The sequence below is a fragment of the Manduca sexta genome, chromosome 15 (assembly GCF_014839805.1).
Source record: "Manduca sexta isolate Smith_Timp_Sample1 chromosome 15, JHU_Msex_v1.0, whole genome shotgun sequence".
Classification (NCBI taxonomy): Eukaryota; Metazoa; Arthropoda; class Insecta; order Lepidoptera; family Sphingidae; genus Manduca; species Manduca sexta.
In genome coordinates, this window is record NC_051129.1 from 1,707,898 (window position 1) to 1,729,490 (window position 21,593).

The 21,593-nt window shown below is 35.2% G+C and overlaps 3 protein-coding genes across 6 annotated transcripts in view; 2 read left to right on the forward strand and 1 right to left on the reverse strand.

Annotated features, from left to right (window-relative positions):
* The first annotated feature begins 347 nt into the window (after positions 1–347).
* Positions 348–10,883, forward strand: LOC115453913 (alanine--glyoxylate aminotransferase 2, mitochondrial). Its single transcript, XM_037438945.1, has 17 exons — positions 348–424; positions 615–700; positions 1,769–1,953; positions 2,548–2,671; positions 3,601–3,789; positions 4,172–4,300; positions 4,577–4,729; positions 4,970–5,191; positions 5,397–5,642; positions 5,895–5,936; positions 7,166–7,294; positions 7,587–7,746; positions 8,008–8,222; positions 8,997–9,103; positions 9,493–9,633; positions 10,022–10,336; positions 10,698–10,883. Exons 1-17 carry the CDS (start codon positions 412–414, stop codon positions 10,822–10,824), a joined length of 2,583 nt encoding a protein of 860 aa, XP_037294842.1. The 5' UTR covers positions 348–411; the 3' UTR covers positions 10,825–10,883.
* Positions 10,792–13,947, reverse strand: LOC115453911 (ER membrane protein complex subunit 8/9 homolog). Its single transcript, XM_030182637.2, has 4 exons — positions 13,629–13,947; positions 12,863–13,012; positions 12,326–12,428; positions 10,792–12,174 (listed from the first exon to the last, which is right to left on the reverse strand). Exons 1-4 carry the CDS (start codon positions 13,839–13,841, stop codon positions 11,990–11,992), a joined length of 651 nt encoding a protein of 216 aa, XP_030038497.1. The 5' UTR covers positions 13,842–13,947; the 3' UTR covers positions 10,792–11,989.
* A 316-nt stretch (positions 13,948–14,263) lies between these two features.
* The window catches only part of LOC115453914 (putative 1-phosphatidylinositol 3-phosphate 5-kinase), a 29,705-nt gene continuing 22,375 nt past the window's right edge, over positions 14,264–21,593 (forward strand). For 3 of the 4 annotated variants that reach the window (XM_037438929.1, XM_037438932.1, XM_037438931.1), the window contains exons 1-9: positions 14,264–14,750; positions 15,918–16,086; positions 16,709–16,842; positions 18,279–18,442; positions 18,764–18,847; positions 19,293–19,432; positions 20,317–20,418; positions 20,489–20,545; positions 21,253–21,414. In XM_037438929.1, coding sequence (XP_037294826.1) covers positions 14,412–14,750; positions 15,918–16,086; positions 16,709–16,842; positions 18,279–18,442; positions 18,764–18,847; positions 19,293–19,432; positions 20,317–20,418; positions 20,489–20,545; positions 21,253–21,414 — 1,351 coding nt within the window. In that variant the 5' untranslated portion in view covers positions 14,264–14,411. The remainder of the gene's footprint in view (positions 14,751–15,917; positions 16,087–16,708; positions 16,843–18,278; positions 18,443–18,763; positions 18,848–19,292; positions 19,433–20,316; positions 20,419–20,488; positions 20,546–21,252; positions 21,415–21,593) is intronic. The other variant, XM_037438930.1, reaches the window with a different exon arrangement.

Sequence of the window (21,593 nt, forward strand, 5' to 3'; positions counted from 1 at the left end):
GTTATTCTTTAAAAAATGGTCGAATTATCGATAATTAATTTTAAAAAATGCGAACTATAAATAGAATAGTTCTAGTACGTAAGCACCATTAAGATAGTGACTGTATCGGTTGAAAAACTTAATTTAATAAGTTAATTTTCACACCACATAGACCTATTAGCAAATATAGTTCTATCTTCAATATTAGGCCTTCAAGAAGAAAATGGACACAGTCAAACACTACACGAACGTCAAGTTTATATCTAAAATAACAACAGATGATAAAAAGTCACCAGTGTAACAAACCCTTACAGTGTTTAAACTGTAAATTAATTCTACAATAAGTCAACGGTCGCCGAGCCGGCATTCAAATTGTAATGAACATAATATATAGGTCTGCACCATTCGAAGTAGCTCATTGGAACAACAATCATGGCGAGCAGAGGTATTCCACTTTTGAAATATTTATTTAAAAAAAGAGTAGTAATTAAAAAATAAATACTTTGTACTTTATATTGGTTTATGGTTGGTTTTATATTTGTAATTATTGGCAGATTAAATTAATTAAACGAGAAATGATTTAGGTAATGTTAAAAAAATGAATGTGGTTTAGTGCCATTAAAATATTTTTTCAGGATCAAAACTGTGCTACAATGCTATCCGCGGCTACAGCAGCGGGGCTAAAATGCCAGCAACGGATTTTGTGCCTAAAAAATATGTTGTGAGTGGTTTTGATTGGTATTCATATTTTTTAAGAAAGTGATTAAAGGTGATTTTAAAAATTAATAAAAGTTTTGATAGTGTTATCGAAGCACATATCGCTTTAAAAGAATATATGAAATTAGGAACAATTAAGTCATAAAATGTACTTAATTGTTAATCAAAAACTAACAATGGACCCGAATTCGTCCTGCTTTGGCCTTCTAGGTGCCTTAATGTAATTATACAGATAGTAGAGTAATGAAGACATCTGTATTTTCTAACTAGATTTTTAATGGATTTTTATTTATTTCCCCTTAAAAGATTTCTATAAAATTATTCGGTATATTTACTGTAACTGTCTTATCCTGTTCCAAAGAGAATATAGAACTTTAAAAATAATTTTTCCTATCTCAATTATTATGTACTTTAATTATTTCACTATTAAATTATTTAACTAATTGATAATGAAAATTCACAGCCGATTGTTTATAATATTACGTAACGATAGCAAAGTTATCTTAATGTTTTGTTTTGTTTCGCTCTTGCCAATATCTGCTGTATCATTGGCATATATTTTTTATGAATGTTTTTTTATACAAACTATATTATCAGACTGTTATTAATTTTACAAAGGCGTCAATAGAAACATTTGCTTATAATATCTTATTACGATAATTTTGAAACTCTAGGACACCTAGGGGGTCACGTCCCCACGGTTATCTGCTCAGTTCTACCTGTTTAATTATTGACTTTATAATTTTCTTTTGTTTTAGTTTACCTTGTGATATTTTACATAATGTCTACAGTCGGCCTTTTTCACAGATAGAGTACATTTAAATGTATAATTTAATTGACATATAAATATGAACAAAACATGTATGCTTATAAATAATAGTATTATAATAAATAAAATACTTTATTTATCATGCAGGCGAACAAAGTTGCACTTATGATACGTCAAAATAATTTATAAGAATTATTATTTCTAAACACTTATATAACTACGGGATATAATGTAACTGAATTTCAATATGTTTTGATGTAGTTTTAAAATATCAAAGCTACATCGCTGAGTACTTATTCCCAGGGTCCGTCATACGAGAAAATCGAGAAGTTAAAGGCGGAGCACATGCCTCCAGCCATCACCAACGTGTACAAGAGGCCCGTACTCCTGCACCAGGGACACATGCAGTGGCTCTTCGATAATGAAGGCAAGAGGTACCTCGACCTCTTCGGCGGCATCGTCACCGTCTCCGTTGGACATTGCCACCCGTGAGTATGACAAACACAATAAGCTCTCCTTATTTATAATATTTATTATCTGTATGCGGCTTCGTCCGCGTGGAAAACAGTGTGTCACAATGTATTTCCCGTGTAAATCCCGACCCCGCGGGAATTCTAGGATAAAAAGTAGCACCTAAACCTTCCTAAAAATGCACTATCTTTTAGTAAAAAACCGTACAAGAACCCGTTCCGTAGATTTTGAGAATATCGATCACATACAGACAGACAGCTTTTGGGGATTTTGTTTTATAATATGTATAGAATGGAAACCTTTTTGGACTAACTTGAGGAACTTTAAATAAACTTCAGATATGTGTTACGAAGCTAATTGGTATCGTTATTAATTTTAATGCAGTATTTAATATAAAAGTTTGCTGCTTATGTATAACATTTTAGTCACTAAAAGTTCGGGAACATATCTTTGGTAATTTATAGTTTTTTTTTAGTATTATTAAGTGGTAAACGGACTAACCAAGAGAGATAGTAAACAATAAATTCGTAGTGGACACAAAGCCTATAACTTAATTTTCATGATTTCTTAGATAGACACTTAACACCAGGTAACAAGCGTTATTATTGCAGGAAAGTGAACGCCGCTCTAAAAGAGCAGGTGGATACCATGTGGCACACCACCAACCTGTACCGTCACCCCAAACTGTACGAGTACATTGAGCTGCTCGCCTCCAAGTTCCCCGGGGACTTGAACGTAAGTTGTGCTTTCAATTACCAAGGGAAATTATGCATATGATCATTAGTGATTAAGTAAACACATACTCAGGGTAAGCAGCTATGCTACCTGAACAATAGATAAGATATCAAAAATGTGTTTATTGAAGGATTTTATACGTGAGTAAAACCGTGTTGTTTTGACTAATTTATTGAAGTCTATAAAAATGTCACTGTATATAGCAGTTATATGATTATGCAATTCATAAGTATCGGCCACCGAAATGTACACAATATTCTTTGTTACTGTACACGAATATCTTTGTGATCAATATTTGTGGTCTACATTCGCATTAATTGCAAAATATCATTATACAGCCAAACAGAGCTCAATATTTTTCAACAACATAATATAGTGGAAGTTAGTTTTTTAACATTGTACGGGCTACTACGGAACCCAACCCTTCGTTCTAATGGTTGATTTGAAATGATAGTCCAGGATACAACAAAATTCGTATACCTATTGATAATTTTCTTATTGATAATATGATACTGATGATAGGATATGAGCACGCACAACCTAAGGCAGTCTGATTGCTTTCGCACTGATCATATAACATTACATAACATAACATCACGCATTTTATCCCCGAAGGGGTATGCAGAGGCGCAACTAGGGCACCCACTTTTCGCCAAGTACTTATGTTCCGTCCCATGATGTGATAGGGGGCGAGCCTATCGCCATATCGGGCACAAATTCCAGACTCCGGGCTGATACTGAGCAGAAAAACCCAAATATCACTTTGCCCGACCCGGGATTCGAACCCAGGACCTCAGAGCGCTATTGTATGTACTGATCATATAGTTGTAATATAAGCATTGGCGTGGCGTAAAGCGCTGACGTTGCAATGCACTTACTAGGTACGGTTTCGCTCGTACATAATAAAACATTTAAACTCCTCTCTCTAGGTGGTGTACTTGACCAACAGCGGTTCTGAAGCGAACGAGCTTGCGGTGTTGCTCGCCAAGGCCTACACCGGCAATCTGGACATGATCTCGCTGCAGACCAGCTACCACGGCTACACCAGCTCCCTGATGGGTCTGACCGCCACCCAGTCTTACAGGATGGCCATCCCTGTACCCACTGGTTACCACCACGTAAGTTTCTATTGATATATTTTTATTAAGTAGGAGAGTCTATTATGATGAAATCATTGGTTTTAATAAATTAATATCAAGTATTTATAAGAACATTGTACTTTTTGCTCAAATGCCTTATTTATGCATAAATTTTAAAATATATATGGCATATTTCTAGTATTTTTTGGAGCATGGTTATGTTTATACGTAGAAATTGCAAATATTCTTTAAATATTTTAAACTAAGAATGCAAAATCCGCTTTTGTAGAATGTGCGAAATGTGGGTTACGATATTCTTTCTGAAAAGGCTCGATTTATAATAAGAGTGATGACAAAAATATTTTAGTTAATTTTTAAAAACCGCCGTTTTTATACATACGTATATTGTTTGTTTCAACAGGCCGTGCACCCCGACCCGTTCCGCGGCATCTTCGGCGGCTGCAGAGACTCTCTGTCGCAGGTGCCCGGAGAGAACGTCGTCTCGGGAGACTGCCCCAGTGCTGAGAAATACGTTCACCAACTGAACGAGGTACAATACTTAATATGATATAGTCATAAAAACAAAAAATCATACATAATGGTTCTTAGGAAAATATTTCGCGCGTTTTCAACCACGTTCCGTTTCACGCAGAAATATTTCAATATTTTGATGAATGATTTTATGGGATAATGTAACAAAGAGGTTTGATTCTCTCGGCATTGATTTTCTGTTTTTCTAGCTATAACTCTAAATATTGGCGTATTTTCAAAGTATAATAGAGTTTATTATAATACAGATGAACTTCATAGAAGGTTTCTCTCTCAGCTCTTAGGAAACTCAGTGCCCGCTGGCCGTGTTGGTGCCTTCTTCGCGGAGTCCATCCAGGGTGCTGGTGGTGTCATCCAGTTCCCCAAGGGTTACCTTAGACAAGCCCAGGAAGCCATCAAGAAGTGCGGTGGTCTTTACGTAGCTGATGAGGTAAGTTTATAAGGAGATAATTAATTGATTAAGGATCATTATTTTTTTTTACTAAGCACATCAGAAAACCTGTGCTTATCACTCTGACATTAAAGGTAAAATTTTGATACACAGTACCTAAATATACAAGATACTATATCTTACATACCGCAACACGAAAATAACTTTTTTTCGTCAGAAATCGAAAAATTATTAAAATGTATCCAGTCGCTATACTTTAACTGTTAATTATCGTTTTAGGTCCAAACAGGTTTCGGCCGCACAGGCGACCATTACTGGGGCTTCCAGACCCACGGCGTCAAGCCCGACATCGTCACCATGGCCAAGGGTATCGGCAACGGATTCCCGCTCGCCGCCGTCGTCACCACAAAGGAGATCGCGGCCGCGCACTCCAAGGCTGCCTACTTCAACACCTTCGGAGGCAACCCCATGGCTTCTGTCGTCGGCAAGGCTGTCCTCGAGGTAAAAAGCAACTTCATCAGATAGGATTAATAATTTTTTTATATATTGCAAAATAATTATTACAACATATCTTACAAAATAATTATAATAATGGGAGATAAACTGACAGTGTGCTCAATTATTTATACTCAACATCATTCTATACGCACGGAAACGGTGAACCAACCAATGTCTGAGAACTTATTTCATCTTAATAATTGTCCAGGTCATCGAGGAGGAAGGTCTGCAGCAAAACAGCAAGGTCGTTGGCGATTACTTCATCCAGCAGCTGATGCAGCTGCAGAAACAGCACCCTGTCATCGGTGACGTCAGAGGCCAGGGTCTCATGTTGGGTGTTGAACTGGTCGAGCCTGGCACCAAAAAGCCACTGAACCTACCCCAGGTTGTGGACATCCACGAGAACATCAAGGACCAGGGAGTACTCATCGCGCGTGGTGGCAGATGGAATAACGTAAGTTTTTTGCTTTAAGTCTCCCTTTTTTCGCCTATTGGCTATATTGAGTCAAACATATTGATAGCATAATCGATTACCATTGGTACCTATTGTTTTATGAACCGGTCCACATAAGAATCTACGACTTATATGACCAAAGCCTAGATATTATTTAAAAGTGAGAAGAGTTAATCTAAGATAGCAAAGGGATTGTCGAGATTCATTTTAATAAATTATATACTTAATAATAATTTCATTTTCTTCCAACAGGTGTTCAGGATAAAGCCCCCGATGTGCATCAACAAGCAGGATGTAGACTTCAGCATAGCGGTCATGGATGAGGCTCTGAAGAAGTACAGCAAGAAGTGAATCCGTTCGCATTACACTCGCGCATTATAGTATGATGTATGTATGGTTATGAATATATATTGTTTCTATTTATTGAAACACTGTGAGTATTATATTGTTTTCATTGTTAAGTCTGAAATAAAAAAAAAAATATAAAAAATGTTTTTTTATTATATGGCCTAAAAAAAATATTATCTTGTTATACTTACCTGAAACATTTACTATTAAGTACATAAGCAAAATATTATTTTATGTGTTTCAATAGGTACATCAAAATTCCACGATGCATATCAGTGGGTATATATTGCAACAGTCCTAAACACTTTACTTAGACTTATACATGCGCCAATTAAATATTATACATAATTATAAGCACCAAATTGTTAGACAAACTAATGCTTTATTATTACATATTATATTCACTGAAAGGCATGTAAAGTTTAATTTTTATAATGTACTGCGTAGTACGCGACGTACTGCACGACAAGTGACATGTTTTTATCTGGGATCTGTCATCTGACACAAATGTCATTATTCAATTAGACAATTCTGTATACCTTTATTCTCTGAGGAACTCATGGAGATGTTGAACTAAAATAGAACATAATATATTAATACTTCCCCATATACATTTTTAAAGTTATCAATATGGTGTTCAAGTGCCAAGAGGACAGCTTTTTAACAGAGGTAAATTTTATGCCGCCAATCAAAGATTCTTTCAATATTTATATTTTAGTCACCAAATATTGAATGAAAATTATTGAATTTATTACAGTTTACACCTTACTCTTCATAAATTGGAGGAAATAAATAGAAAAATAATTTATGTTTTATAATCCGACACAGAAAGTTGACTGCTGTGGAATGTTTATTGTTCTAATTGAATATAAGATGTAATTGAAATAATAAGTAACATAGTACATTCTAAATTAAAATTTGTAATGCATTCTTAATTTATTGTATTTAGTTATTTTGTAATAGCAGAACTTTGTTCCTTTATAGTACATTAATTGAGTGTTCAAATACTTTATTTTTACTGTCATTTATTATCCACATATAACATTTATTAATGATTAGGAAACTTTATTTTCATACAAACGTTTATGGCGATACTAATTTGCTAGACCAGCATTGCAGATCATTTTCAAACCCCATACTAATAACTAAAACTACTTGAATTTTCATACTTTTAGTTTTCATCAAAAGTGGTTAAATGCGAACCAACAAAAGAGCCTATAATAGAATATGGGAAGACATCTAAGTTTGAAGGATACCAGGTCACTATGGAGAACACCATCCTATTCCCTGCAGGAGGTGGACAGGTATATTAAAATAAAACAATATATTGCATGTCCAAGTCTGACACTATAGTGATGGGTGCTGGAGTTTAGAATCCGCTTGAGAGATCTCTGGCAATAAAATTAAGGTACCTTCAAAAGGCTATAAAAAAAATTACTTTCCCTTTCAAGAAACTTCTTTTAACAGGTCTAAGACAAGACAGACATAAAATTAACTGATTCAGTATGTTCACATTTAATTTTTGGGCAGTCAGGCATTAGCTTATGTGTGCACTTTATATATTTTTAACTTTATATATATTTTCGAACCTAATAGCCCCATGACCTTGGCTGGATAAATGACAAAGAAGTATTACAAGTACTTCGTAAAGGAGACCAGGCTCTGCATTTTACTAGAGAACCTTTAGAAGTTGGTGCTGTTGTGTCGCAGAAGATTGTTTGGGAGAGGCGGTTCGATCATATGCAGCAGCATTCAGGTAATTTCTTAAGTAGTTGGAAATAATTAGTTACATCTATTTGTATTTATAAACAATGTTTTTATCTAAAATGTTTGTACTAGCTGTGTCCTTTAAGAATGTGAGAGGACACAAGTTAAATTTGTAAAACCAAACTAAACTTTTAGTTTAGGGCTTAGGCTATAATGTTTATTGCTAATTTTTCAACTCCCACCAGGATAACAAACAATGCTAAGTGCTCAGTGATCTGGCAATCAAGATAATTTCTTCTTTGATTTACAGGTCAGCATCTCCTATCGGCTATCTTGGAGCAACATTTCAACCTGCCCACAACAAGTTGGTGGCTCGGGGCTGATGAGTCATATGTAGAGTTGGACTCTACTACTGTCAAAGAGGATGACATTAAGAAAGCAGAGGAGATGTGCAATGAGCTGATTAGAAAGGCTGTGCCGGTCAATGTAAAATTTTGTAAAATTGATGATCCAGATTTGGGAGAGGTATTGTTTTTATGATTTTTAATAACTCTAACTAGCAACTAAACATGTGATAATGTTATAGTAACAGTTCCAATACAGGTGTACTGTAATTATAAGTAGGTTTAAAATTGTAAATTAAATGTGTCATAATGGACAGTTATGCAGTCACCTCACTTCACCGTCCCCTAGTGCAATAAATAAGGAAACGTACCAGAATTGTTGTCATAAGTACTATTATCAAACTATATCAATTTACCGATGATACTTCACACAATAGTAACAGTGATGACAAATCTTCCACTTCAAACGTGAATAGCTACCTCAGTCATCAGTGCCTATACTGGAAATATAATACTATGTTTTATTTATAGTTCAAAATTTTCTCTTAACATTTTAAAAATATTATTATTTTCTGGCTTAGGTTAGACCATAACAAAGAAGAACATGACCAAAAACGATTTGTTCAACCACTGTTCAGCAAATCATATTGTTTTACAAAAATACTTAACAGAAAATAAAAAATGTCATTCACAAATTCTAGTGGATTTTAGTACCATATTCTCATCGTATTTTGTTCGAAAATACTTTAACAAGAAATAAATAGGCAAATACACTGTAATGGATTCTACTACCCTATCCTCATTTTAAATTGGTACTGAGACTCGAACCCATTTTAATTATTTATTCACCACCATTACAACATTCCTGCAGCAAATCTTAATACCTTTCCTGGTTATAAACTTTTAATAATGTACCACCGCTATGCATCACCTATATAGTGACATCGCATTGCAGGCACACACCAGGGGATTACCGAAGGACTGTATGGAAACTATAAGAATAATATGTATAGGGGATATCGATAAGAACGTTTGTTGCGGCACTCATGTTTCCAACCTTAGGTATGTGTTCCTGGAAATATAGTATGTGAACAATATATTATTAGTATTTGTGGAGTGACAATATGCTACAATCTATTTGTAAAAAATGTTTAGTGCTACACTACTTACAGCAAAAAGGGCTATGACGACTTGATTTATGTGCCAAGAAAAGCTTTTTTTTATTTATTTAAATTATAATTACTTATTATCGAAGTTTTAATTTGCACCCATAAAACAGATTACCAATTAAGTTATTATTGAAAATAATTTAGTATCATTTTAGCGATTATATCATTGAATATTGTCTGCAAGCGATTACACAGATTTCTATTAATAAAAATGTATGTAATTTGGGTACAATAAACATGTACGAAAACTGTTTTTCTAGTTTTTATGTAATTATGTTGCAGTCAACTACAAATGATAAAGTTACTAGGAGCAGAACCTGGTAAAAAGGGAAAGACTAATCTCAGGTTCCTAGTGGGCAACAGAGTCACCAAGACCTTCCAACTGATGCTCGACAGGGAGAAAGCTGTCACTGCACTGTTAAAGTATGTATGATTTCCAAAAAGTATATATATTCGATGCTGAAAATAAACCAATCGATAAGTAAAAGGGTATGCATTCCAATCAAAATTTGTTCTTATTGGTCCATTTCTGTAATCCAGAGATCGGCCCTGATCGTTAAATAATTTCGGCTGTAATTCATCAAAGTTTGTGCCTTATTTTTGTCAGTTGTCTCCTCCAATGCGCGGTTGGACCAGCATACTATTTCTCGCGCGACATAAAGAAACCATTTGATCAACCCTCTCTGCAGGATCCAAAGTCGATAGACTTATATTTATGTACAAATTCAATGCTATCAAATAAAAAATAAATGGTAACGCCATGGATTCAACCTATGGATAGTTCATCATTAAAGATCCAATTATTTTCTAGAAACGAACCGGCCAAACACGAAGAACTCATCCAGAAGTTACAGAAAAACTTAAAGGTTTCCAACAAGAACTTACAGAATGTGCTATCTGAGTTGGCGCAGTATGAAGCGGATAAAATAAAGAGGACAGAACCGAAGCCAAAATACATATTCCTGTTTAAGAAGGAAGCAACTCCTGAGTTTAACCGAGCTGTAATCAAGGGTTTAGAGGGAGAAGGACTTTTCATGTTCCTGGCTTCAGAAGATCCTGACAAGCCTAAAGAGGGACAGATTATAATCCAAGGGCCTGAGGAGCACTGTAATGCTTTGGGACAACAGTAAGTTTTTGAGTTATGGAAACATAAAATTGCTCTATTGCCATAAGCAGGAATGTGCGGGTAGTGGGTTTCTTTATCTATCTCTTCCTTACCCTGGTGTAATGTAGATGTCACAATTTAGGAATTGCATCTAGTTTTTGTTGTTTGCCAGTTGTCCAGCAGCCTAGAACACCAGACTTCGGACTTGTAACTTATTTTTTGGGTGAGGATATTAGTTTCCGTAATCAATTTGAATTGATTTTTTTTTTCATAAAAGTAATAAAAACGTAGTTCCAGATTACTTAAATATCCTAAAATTTCATATTACATTTATGGACTTTATTTAAGTCCTATTTTCATATGAATATGCATTTCTTTTCAGGATAACTGATCTACTAAAGGGTAAAGGTGCGTTCAAAAACGGCAAGTTCCAAGGCAAGGCGGGCGACTTGGGCGGCATAAACAAATGCAAGAAATTGGTTGAAGAGTACTTTAATAACATAATATAACGTAACATTGTTATAAATGCGAGTGCTATGTAACAATAAATATTTTTATATAAACAAAATGTTGTTTATGTTTAGCCTTTCAACAGGGGAATAATTGCACTATAAATACATTTTTTTTTAAAGGATGCTAAGTTCAGGCTAGCAAGATTTTGCAGCCGAAATTGCGCAAGAACTTTTAGATGAGTTTACAGTAGCGGCAATATTTAAATATTTCTATATACATGAAAGTTGCTGCAAGTCTTGTAAGATTCAAAATTTACAGAAGTCAGCTCTCCATAATCAAAACAGCAAATTTGCTTGCGGCAGCCGACTACTACAAGTTTTCTTGCCAATCTAAATTGCATCAAGACTGATATATCTTGTTGATTTTTGTGAGACAGAGCAGTTATTCTACCAATGATTCTGAATTATACATAAAATATACTAGACTGTATTCAATTTTAAATGTAGAAAGGCTTTATTTGCACAAAGACAACCTATTACCATTATTTTTATAACAAATTATAACAAACAGAAAATACAGTGAATGTGCAAGTTGATAGATTTGCAAAAATTGCTGACGCAATTTAAGTTAGTCCACACATTTTGCCATAACATACTGTCAGATTTTTATTAATGCATTTTCAATCATATATTTTAACTAAAATAAAATTTTGCATTAATTCCTCAGTATAAAATGGTACATAGTCCTAAATAGTCCATAATAACAAAAAATAAACAGGGAATTATATTGTTCTTATAATAATTTATTCTTACTTTAAATAATGGAAATGCATGGTATTTAAAAAAATAATAGGCCTAGTTCTCATCTTTGATCCGATCTTGTGAATAAACCAATCAAAATAAGTAATTTATAATTTAAGAAATCTTTGTTCTGATCGGACGTTTTCATGATGGATTAAAAAAGAAATTGGGACTTATAGAAAATAGCAGTTAAATGTTCCAAACTCATGCATGTTTTAATAAATTACAATGAAAAGGAAATAAAATGCACAGTAACCTTCATTTAAATATGAACGCTCCATGGTAAACTTTGGATACTATGTTTCTTAGTCCTATGGTAAAATAAATTATACCATGCATTACCAATTGCAACCATACCATATAAATAGCCAATAGACCAAAAACAATTACTCTAAATATTTTCCTAGCATAACCATAAATATTATCGGTAATCTTTCTCGTCACAGTCAATAGTGTTGGATGCGTTGATACTAGCAATCAATTTCTCTATGCCGAGATTGGTCCAATCTTGGGACAAATCGTCCAAGTAGTTGTCGAAATCTACCAAGTCCTTCTGGACACCGCGCTGGAGAAGATGGGAGACAGTCTCCAATGTATATTGTGTTTCTGAAAAATTATAAATTTCTTTTTATTTACTCCAAAAATAAGGCCAAAGTTTAATTTGACTTTTCTGTTTAAATTTGGAATTTTAACACTTCCTTTATTTATTACATCAAAATAAAACTATTTTTTTTTAATTCTTGTTTATGATACTTACGGAATGTAACCTGTGTATCTTTTGGCTTCCATTTGCCGTCACTGTACTTGTGTAGCTTAATAGCTGGAGAATCAAGGTGCTGCACCATCTTCTTGTTGTCAACCTAAAAAAATGCAATTTTATATGCACTTTAAGGGACTCAAGAGATAAATTAAGGCAAATATTATTTAAATTAAAACTGACCTAGCTAAACTTAGTAAATGCATAAACTATTTAATAGTGTTTTAAATTAATAAATTGAGAGTCAATTTTGATGAATCATAGTTAATTGTATACCTATATTATAAACACATGTATAATTTTTTTTTATTTGTTCACGGTAAAGAGGCTCTACTGCACCTGATGCTAAGTGGAGTGTGGTCCAATATAATCTCAACTAACGAAAGATGATTAACCTTCGGCAATCAACATAATTATGCCAGCTTGTTGGTACTGGATATACACATGTTGCACAAACATATATGCTAGATCTAGTGATCCATGCTATAAAATTGTCTTAAGGGTGTTATTATCTATAAAATCCGAAATTATTCTTACAACAATAAACACGGCCGACGGGAAGTATTCTGCTATTTTATCAGCAATCTTCTGTCCGGGACACTTCTCCACCGTGTTGTCCCTGAAGTTCTCACATGCAGCGTAATAGCCTGCAATCACCCTGTTACTTGACTGCGCCACTGTCTCTATCTGGAAAGAAAGTTTAATGATTTCTTATGTTTTCACGAATGTTAGACATTGAAATTCAACTATTTCTCAGATTTTATTGCAATTTTAATTATTTTAGTTTTCTCTCGATGTTTCAACCCCCGAGTAAGTAATTAAAACTGCAATAAAATCTGAAAAATAGTTCAATTTCAATGGAAAGAAAGTTAATATCAAAGGCAGATCCAAGGAAGGTTTATTGAGAGGTCATGATCCTCTCCTGGGCTGGGTCTAGGTGACTACCCATATTTTTTATTAATTCATTGATATATTAAATAAAATAAATGTTTATTATGATAGCAAATACACAGTAAATTTAGTTCAATTTATTTACTAAAAATATTTTAATCTTTAACAATTACATACTATTTCTTTTGTAATAAGATTAATTGATTTGTTAGATTTTTAAATTTACTCTAGTCCAAATGTCTAAAATTCGCATAAACATAAGAAATTATTGTCTTCAATTACGAGTGGCTAAAAATATACACGAAAAGTACTACTACTTAATTCATCACAACGTATACAATACAATAAAACATTCCGTATCCAATTTCCAAGTTCCAATAAGAATAACCAACAAAATTTACATAAAAGTTACCTGTGTCAACGCAATCTCCGCCATCGGAGATAAGTTGTGACTGTGGTGGAACAATGGCACTGTGTCCACGATGTCCAAATCTTGGTTCCTAGCCCCATCCCTGATCTTAGTCGCATCAGCTAAGAGTATACCGTTCACGGCACAATGGGGATATTTCGCCGCATGCAAGATAATCTTAGCATAAGCCGCGGTTTCTAGTACAACTTCGCCCATATTTTACACTGTTTCTACAGTTATATTAATTGAAAATTATCTAAATTTAATTGATTAATCGTTTTCCAGCAAGTTTCCAGGATATTTGACAATGACAATTGGCATTTGAGTTTTGGAAAATGGCAGCGTGTGTTACAAATGTTTTTGACTGGAGTTGATATTAGTTTGGTCAGTGAATTATTGATTATTTAAATAATAAGCAGTACATATAATAGATTTTTCCATTGTTTCTTTATATTAAATAATTTCGATTTAGTGTTTTTTGAAAAATCTTTTTCACGTATTTAGACTTTTTAGACGATATTATGTTTCCGAACGCACGAACAAAATCAAAATCAATACCTATATGTCATAGGCTGTATGGCTAAGAGCCTTTGCCTTCTCCTTAAGGAGTAAATCAAACCAAAAAAAAAAAAACCTATATGTCAGTGGCGTCACTCTTGACATTTCGTAACGTATGACATACGTCATTCATATGCCAATTTCGTAAACAATTTGTTGCAAAAAATAATGGACTTATTCAAACTTCAATGATTTTCTGTGCAATTATATTTGGTTCGACAGTTCAAGATGGAAAAATACGATTCCTCTCAACTAACTGAGTTTCCACGTTTCGAGCCAGAGTCTTCACAGAGCGGTGTGTCCACTTTTTTCAATAAACTGTGGAAGTTTCCGATTTTTTCACCAAGCGAAACTTCGGAAGATTTGCAAAACAAAGCTGGGGAGGAGGGAAAAGAGAATTCCGAAGATCAGAAAACGGAAAACGATGATGTGAAGACCGATAGTGGGTCGTATGCTGTGGAACTTGAGGGGCGGAGTCTGCCAAATGTAGTGAGAAGGATTAGCAGCCTCGTCGCCCTTGGAACTGGGGTGAGTCTACACAAGCTGTACGAATACTTTGGACTTTGGGTGAGTGGTAATTAGCAGAATCTTTAGGGCTATTATTATCAGCATTTTAAATGTGTTAATATAGTTTACATTATATAAAAATACATGACAAAGGAATTATATTTGCGAAGCAAATCGACAATTTGTGTAAACTATACATCCAATTAGAATATTGTAAGAATAGAAACTATGTGAAAAGTCCCCACACGCACAATGGCCCGACTTTTTTTACGGGCTAAGTGCGGAAAAAGGAGCCCATAACCAATAACCAAGTCCCCACAAATATAATTGATTTGTCATATTTAAGGTATGTTTAAGCTATTTGAAGTTCCCAAAGAAACAGCTAAAAGGCTACTTTTACAAAATGATTTGATATTTTTCACTTTACAGACAATATGCTACATTTGGACATAAATATTTTGTGATAACTTAAGATAGTCTTAATATGTATGACAATATGAACAAAAACAACACTTTTGTACCATAGGATCGAATAGTTATCTTCATTTTATGTACTTTTTTACATAACCTAATGCTACATGAATGCTACATGTCAGATGGTAAGCAACATAAATGTGATGTGATGTGTGTGTGTGAATATAAATGCCCACATAAATAATACTACCCAAAATTTGATACTGAGTGGCATTGTGCTGAATTTGTCAGTCCACTGGATGGACAGAGACTTAAGATGTTATTTTTAAATATATGAGAACTGTAAATTGACCCCTCTGGACGTATTTATGAGCAGAGTAGAGTTTAGATAGAGTGTTGACTGACAAGACATACACTCTATCTGAGCGAATATCTATATCTTACAACCAGAAAATGTTCCATTACCTCTCTATTGTTCTAATTGATTAATTTTGTTGTGGGATATAACAAATTAGTGTTCCGTAAGCCTCACCTAGCTTTACTGCTGTGTCATAAAATTTGTGCCATTTCAGATCAGAAAGTTTCTATAAAATCAACAAACTATCTTGTAAAGCTTAGTAATTACACTAGTGCTTGCGCTATTTTTTTGCAGGTAGAAATAGACATTGTAGTTTTTTACCCAGTTCGAAACATGCATACCAAAGGCATCCCATTCTGTAAATAGCAAATTTTTTCTATGAATCATTTGCAATAGACACTGTTTCAGTATCTAAGTAATACCATTGTTTTTATGTATTCAAGTTGATATTCCAGAGCGGCACGAAGTACGCGGACACCGAGCTGGCGCGGTACTGGATGCCGGACGACATCTCGCGCGAGTGTTACGAGTGTGCCTCTCGGTTCAGTGCGCTGCGCAGGCGCCACCACTGTAGGGTGTGCGGACAAATATTTTGCTCTCGCTGCTGTAGTCAGAGGGTGCCAGGTGAACAATTGGCTCGTAATTTATCAGCAACTTGAAATAAGTTATCTAATGTCATTTGTAATTTGTGCTAATTATGATTTTTAATGATTGAATAAGTTTTATGACTTTGTACATAAGGAATGTAAGAAGTTGACGATATATTTCTGCAAGAAGGTATGGACCTGGCTCATTTAGCTCTTAAAAATTGTTGTTAAAAAAGAGATTGGTATCTATCAATGCAAAATTTAAGTCTGCGAGTTTCTGGAGAACTTATAAATCCTAGATTCAAATTTATATTGATCATGAAACTGATACACTTTTAATGTTTCCTTTATAGGACAACATTCTCTAATACACAAATCTTCCAAGTCCTTGGCCCCATAGTTGTATTTAAACATAATTTGACTCTCTTACATAGAGAAATTATTTACAACAAGATTAGTATGTTTAGTAACTTCATTAACGAGGCATATATTTTTTTTATATTTCTCCAAGACTATAAAATACTTTTAAATATTTGCTATTTAACATAATCATTTAATTTAATAACTGGGTTCTTTCAAGAATGTAATATTTTAGTTGCCATAATAGGGTATCAAAATTTCCACCATAGTTTAGTTCAATAATAAGTTTCGTATTTCAGGGCACATATTCGGTTGTGCGGGCGGTCTGCGCGTGTGCAACTACTGCTGTAACGTGGTGCTCAGCTACCTGAAGGAGAACGATCTCACCGGAGAAATATCGCCAGACTTGAGGACCTTGCAGGAGAACTTGCAAGTTAGTGACTTTCAGCTATACTTATACACTAGTTTTTTCTCCCTTTGGCACACACACACACAAGAAACTGGTGATAAAAGAGAAGTATAAAAAATATTGCAAAGATTTTTTTTTATATAGTAATGTCATGTTTATTTACATTTAAACTCTATTGAATATGGATATAAATATCGAAAAAAAATATGTATAAATTATAAATATGATCAATAATTACGTGCACAATTAAATACAAATTAATATTGATTTAAATGTAATGTTATGCTAGATTGAATTTGTCGTATGTAAATGTGGTATTAATACTAATAATAATATCAGCCCTGTCGTGTACTGTCCCACTGGTGGGCACGGGCCTCCTCTACTACTGAGAGGGATTAGCCCTTAGTCCACCATGCTTGTCCAGTGCGGATTGGTAGACTTCAACACCCTCGAAAATTCCTATACAGAATTTTTCAGGTATGCAGGCAGTCAGTTCCACAAACAACTAGGCTATCGCCGCGTTAAATCTAGTATTGCTTTGTCTAAAAAAAGGCTTATACCTTCATTTTCCTGCCAAAATCGCTAGTGTAAAAGATTTATATGTATTATGTAAGGATAGAACTAAATTGTTAACAAAGCTTCATAACAAAAAAAAATGATTTCGTATTTATAAAATTAACTCGCACTAATTCCATTGAAGCGTATTTGTAATTTAAACGTGCGTGTCGGAATCTCAATGCTACCCTACAGTGTTAGCAGGTTTCTCATTGATTTTTCTTACGTCCATTGCGATTCAGTTTATATCTAACAGAGTTGTCGATTACCCGTTGAGATTACGTCTTTTTATTCAAGTAAATATATATTTTTTTTAAGTAATGGTCTATAATCAGTGTATAAAAATATCTGTAAAAAAAAATCATAACGCTCTGACCTCGCACTAGTGTAATTCAATACAAAATGTCAATTATTGTTGATCACGCGCAATGAGCGGAAGATAGAATAGTATCAATATTGACTCATAATCATTGGTGTGTCAGTGACGGATGTGTTATTCATTGTGTTCATTTAAACTGTGGTGTTTTTTTATTATTACAGCACGATATATAATTGCCATACATTCCTCATTAGCACAGTAACTTGTTCTACACAAACTGACCATACTTACTATGATATTGTTACTTACTACGATACTTGCAGTCAATTGTGATCATATATTTACACTTGGCTGTGTTAACAGCAAATATATTTTTTATTTTTAATGCAAATCGTTCCCAGAAATGCCAGGTTTCCTAAAACAGGTATAACATAAAAAAATATGGGTTTTGAAATCTACACATTCGAATTCGCTTTTTTGTGTTACTTCTTTTATTGCACGTGCGATATACATAATATCTAGTCTTACTTGTCGGTATATATAAGCATCGGCGTTCGGTACGGAATCATAAAGCGTTCCTCCTCAGGTGAAGTTTCCCGAACACCGCGGCCGAGCATCGGGCCGGGCGCGCGAGCACTTCATGTTCGCGCGCGAGCAGGACGAGCGAGCGGACGCGCGACACGACCCCAAGGAGGCGCTTCACGACGTCTTCCGGCAGCTCTGCTTCACGCTGCCCACGCAACAACACAGGTACAAACATAATGACGAGACAAGGAAAACTATTAAAAAAAACTATTTAAAGATGTTACATATTTCGATACATTTGTTTTGATCTCCTTTGAATTTGGCATGGATAGTCATTGCATTTAAAATTAATTAATAGGAGGCAGCATTTATTAAAAATTAAGTAAGAATTTGTGATAGTAATTTAAAAAAATTACAACCAGGCATAAAAATATAATTAAATGCTTTAACGAACCGATCAAGCTAAACTACTCGATAGTCTTCATCAGTAGACTACAAAGTTTTTTTATTTATATTATTCTTAGCTGTTTAATAATAATTTTCCAGATACCGCCTGGTAAGGTACAACGGGGTGTGGCGCGGTTGTGACATATTGCAATGGGTTATGGACAACACCAACAACAAAACTAGGTGAATGAATTATAGAAAAGAATATTAATAACCAGAAATAAGACAATATTTAATGTCGAATACTTTAGAACATGCTGTATCTAAAAGTGTTGTTATATGAGCACCTTTTATGTAAAAATAATGTAATGTCGCCCAATAATGTGTTGATCTACTAATGTAAAAAAAAATCTATATTGATTTAAATATACTGTACTAGCTTTTGCTCGCGACTTCGCCCGCGTGAAGGAGTTCTCCTATATATTTTCACGGGATAGAAAGTAAACTATAACCTTCCCAGGGTCTTAAACTATCTCCATACCAAATTTCATAAAAATCCGTTCAGTAGATTTTGAGAAAATCAAAAACAAACAGACAGACAGAAAAGTGGACTTTGTTTGATAATATTTCTACCAAAATTTGTTCACTGATAAAGTGTAATGTACAAAAACTTATTGCATTCCCGCAGAATCCAAGCTTCGATGGTGTGCCAGAACCTGCTGAGCTCAGGGTACATGGAGTGCATGAGCGAGCTGCTTCAGTTTGCCGACTACGCGTTGTACCGACCCACGGTGTTGCCGCCACTGGTCGCTGAGGACAACGAGTCGCGTGAGTTTATTCAGTCCCGGATTTGTAAATAGGCCGTATAGGCCGCGGCCTATGGGCGGCAGATTTCAGAGGATGCTCACTCGATTTAATTAATCATTCGTTTATTTAACTTTAGTGCCTTCCATAGTAAAACAAATGGAAATTTTTTAAGTATTTTAGAAACCTACATAAATATATACATGTCGGAGTGAAAACTATTTACTTGGTTATTTTACTACACGACCGGTAAAGTATCACCGGTCTATATTTATTTTCCAGACAGTTATTCAATTATTGAAACACTTTTTTACTTCAATAACAATTTACTGCATAGTAACACTAGCGGAATACACAATGTGCTCGGTTCGAGCGTCCAAATAAGACTCGTACAAAAACTTCTACAAGATTGAGCTCTCGTCGTTCGGCCGGCCCTTATATTGACAGCAGTCGACCTCCCTCCTCTTCTAATACTTCCTCGATGTAATGATAGATGGCGCCACTATCGCTCCGGAAATTCACCAATTCAACGAATAACGAAGTGCTGCGGCGACATACATATATACATAAACCTACCTACACGGGGCGGCGGAAATAAAGTGGCCTACATTCATAAAAATATAAATCTGGCACTAAGTTTATTACTAAAGTTTTAGGGCTTTTAGGGCTTAAAAACTAGCAATTCGTGTCATAGTGTACATGTATTTAAATTAAGACTTTTTGGACAATTCAAGCGAAACTTACAAACCTCTATGTATAGACTCGCAATAGAATAGGGTGTGTGAAGTCTACCAATCCGCACTAGGCCTGCGTGGTGGACTAAAGCCTAATCCCTCTCAGTGGTAGAGGCCCGTCCCTAGCAGTGGGACAGTATATAATAATAATCAGATATTATTATTTATTTTCAGCTATAGACGACAGTACTAGACTGGTTGAAAGCGTGTCGTCCTATTGCCTAGATTTGAACCTGGGTGACAGTTCGGCGCGTCTCATCAAAACACCAAAGGCAGGTGTGTATTTTCGCCTACAGAAGTAAATGATAAAAAATAATATGAAATAATTTATTGTTTATATTTTCAGAGGCAAAATCGTCTTCATCTAGCGAAGAAGAACCGCCTGCGATGGAAAATCACGAAGGTATTTTTTCTTTGGTTGTAAATGTGTCAAATATTTTCACCGTCAATCGAGTAACGGCCTCAAATATTCAGATAGTTTTGGTAAAAGTCGAAAAGAATCGCTCTACTGCGCTCGTCATCTATGACTTTGTATATTTAGTCTCATTATTTTAAATTATTAAGATTTTCTAACTTCTTATAGGGTGCAATATATATATTGTACACGGCATCACAACAGCAATAGCTTACAACAACTTACACTTACAACTGGTAAAGATGCACGGTTACTCCTAGTTCTGAAGTTGCTTTGCCACCTGCAAAGCGAACCAGGGGCCCTATTTTCTATTCCACTTGTTATTTTGACAGTGCGTAACAAACACGCAATGCGCCGCGTCGCGTTTAAGAAATTAAATTGCCTTAGTAGGTTTGCCTACTAAGGCAATAAAAAATATATAGAGAATAAGGCGCTGGAGATTTGATAACACCTGTCCAGCAGTAGCGTAGCTTGCCACAGAGGAGCCTTATCAAAATTTTGTTGGGGGCCCTTCAGGGCAGTAGGAACTTTTGGGCGACTGCTTAGTTCAATGTAGGTATGGGTCAAGCCCAAGAGTAGTCCCAAAGCTCGGGAGCCCCGTATCATTCATACGGCTGATACGGCAGTAGCTTCGCCATTGCTGTCCAGAGATTTCACACGACACTTGCCTCGAAGCTTACTAGTGTGGTCGGCAGCCCACAGCTCGTCGCCCGACGTGTGCAAGGCGATAGCGGAGTCCGGCGAAGAGCACCTGAAGCTGTTGATGCGGCAGTGCCTCGCGCGGCACTCGCTCGCCGCGGCCTGGCTCGACGTACTCTACCCGCTGTGTCAGCAGGCCGCAGAAATCATCTCGCCAGGTTAGTGGCTACTGTCTATTGACAGGACCAAATATCACATACCTTTATACCTGGAGGGGTAGGCAGTGGTACAACTAGGGCACCCACTGTTCATTATATATTGAGAGATGTAACATATAGTATGCTACCAATGTATTTATAACGGTAAAATGTTTTGTGGGTGCTTGTGTTACAACTCA

Bases quoted from the DNA above. Each gene is read 5' to 3' on its own strand.
- LOC115453913 (XM_037438945.1), top strand. The intron at 3,790-4,171 runs GTAAGTTTCTAT...TTGTTTCAACAG, and splicing joins TACCCACTGGTTACCACCAC to GCCGTGCACCCCGACCCGTT. The intron at 4,730-4,969 runs GTAAGTTTATAA...TTATCGTTTTAG, and splicing joins GTCTTTACGTAGCTGATGAG to GTCCAAACAGGTTTCGGCCG.
- LOC115453911 (XM_030182637.2), bottom strand. From the start codon at position 13,841: ATGGGCGAAGTTGTACTAGAAACCGCGGCTTATGCTAAGATTATCTTG. The intron at 13,013-13,628 runs GTAACTTTTATG...CTTTCTTTCCAG, and splicing joins CGGAGATTGCGTTGACACAG to ATAGAGACAGTGGCGCAGTC. The intron at 12,175-12,325 runs GTAAGTATCATA...ATAATTTTTCAG, and splicing joins AGATACACAGGTTACATTCC to AAACACAATATACATTGGAG.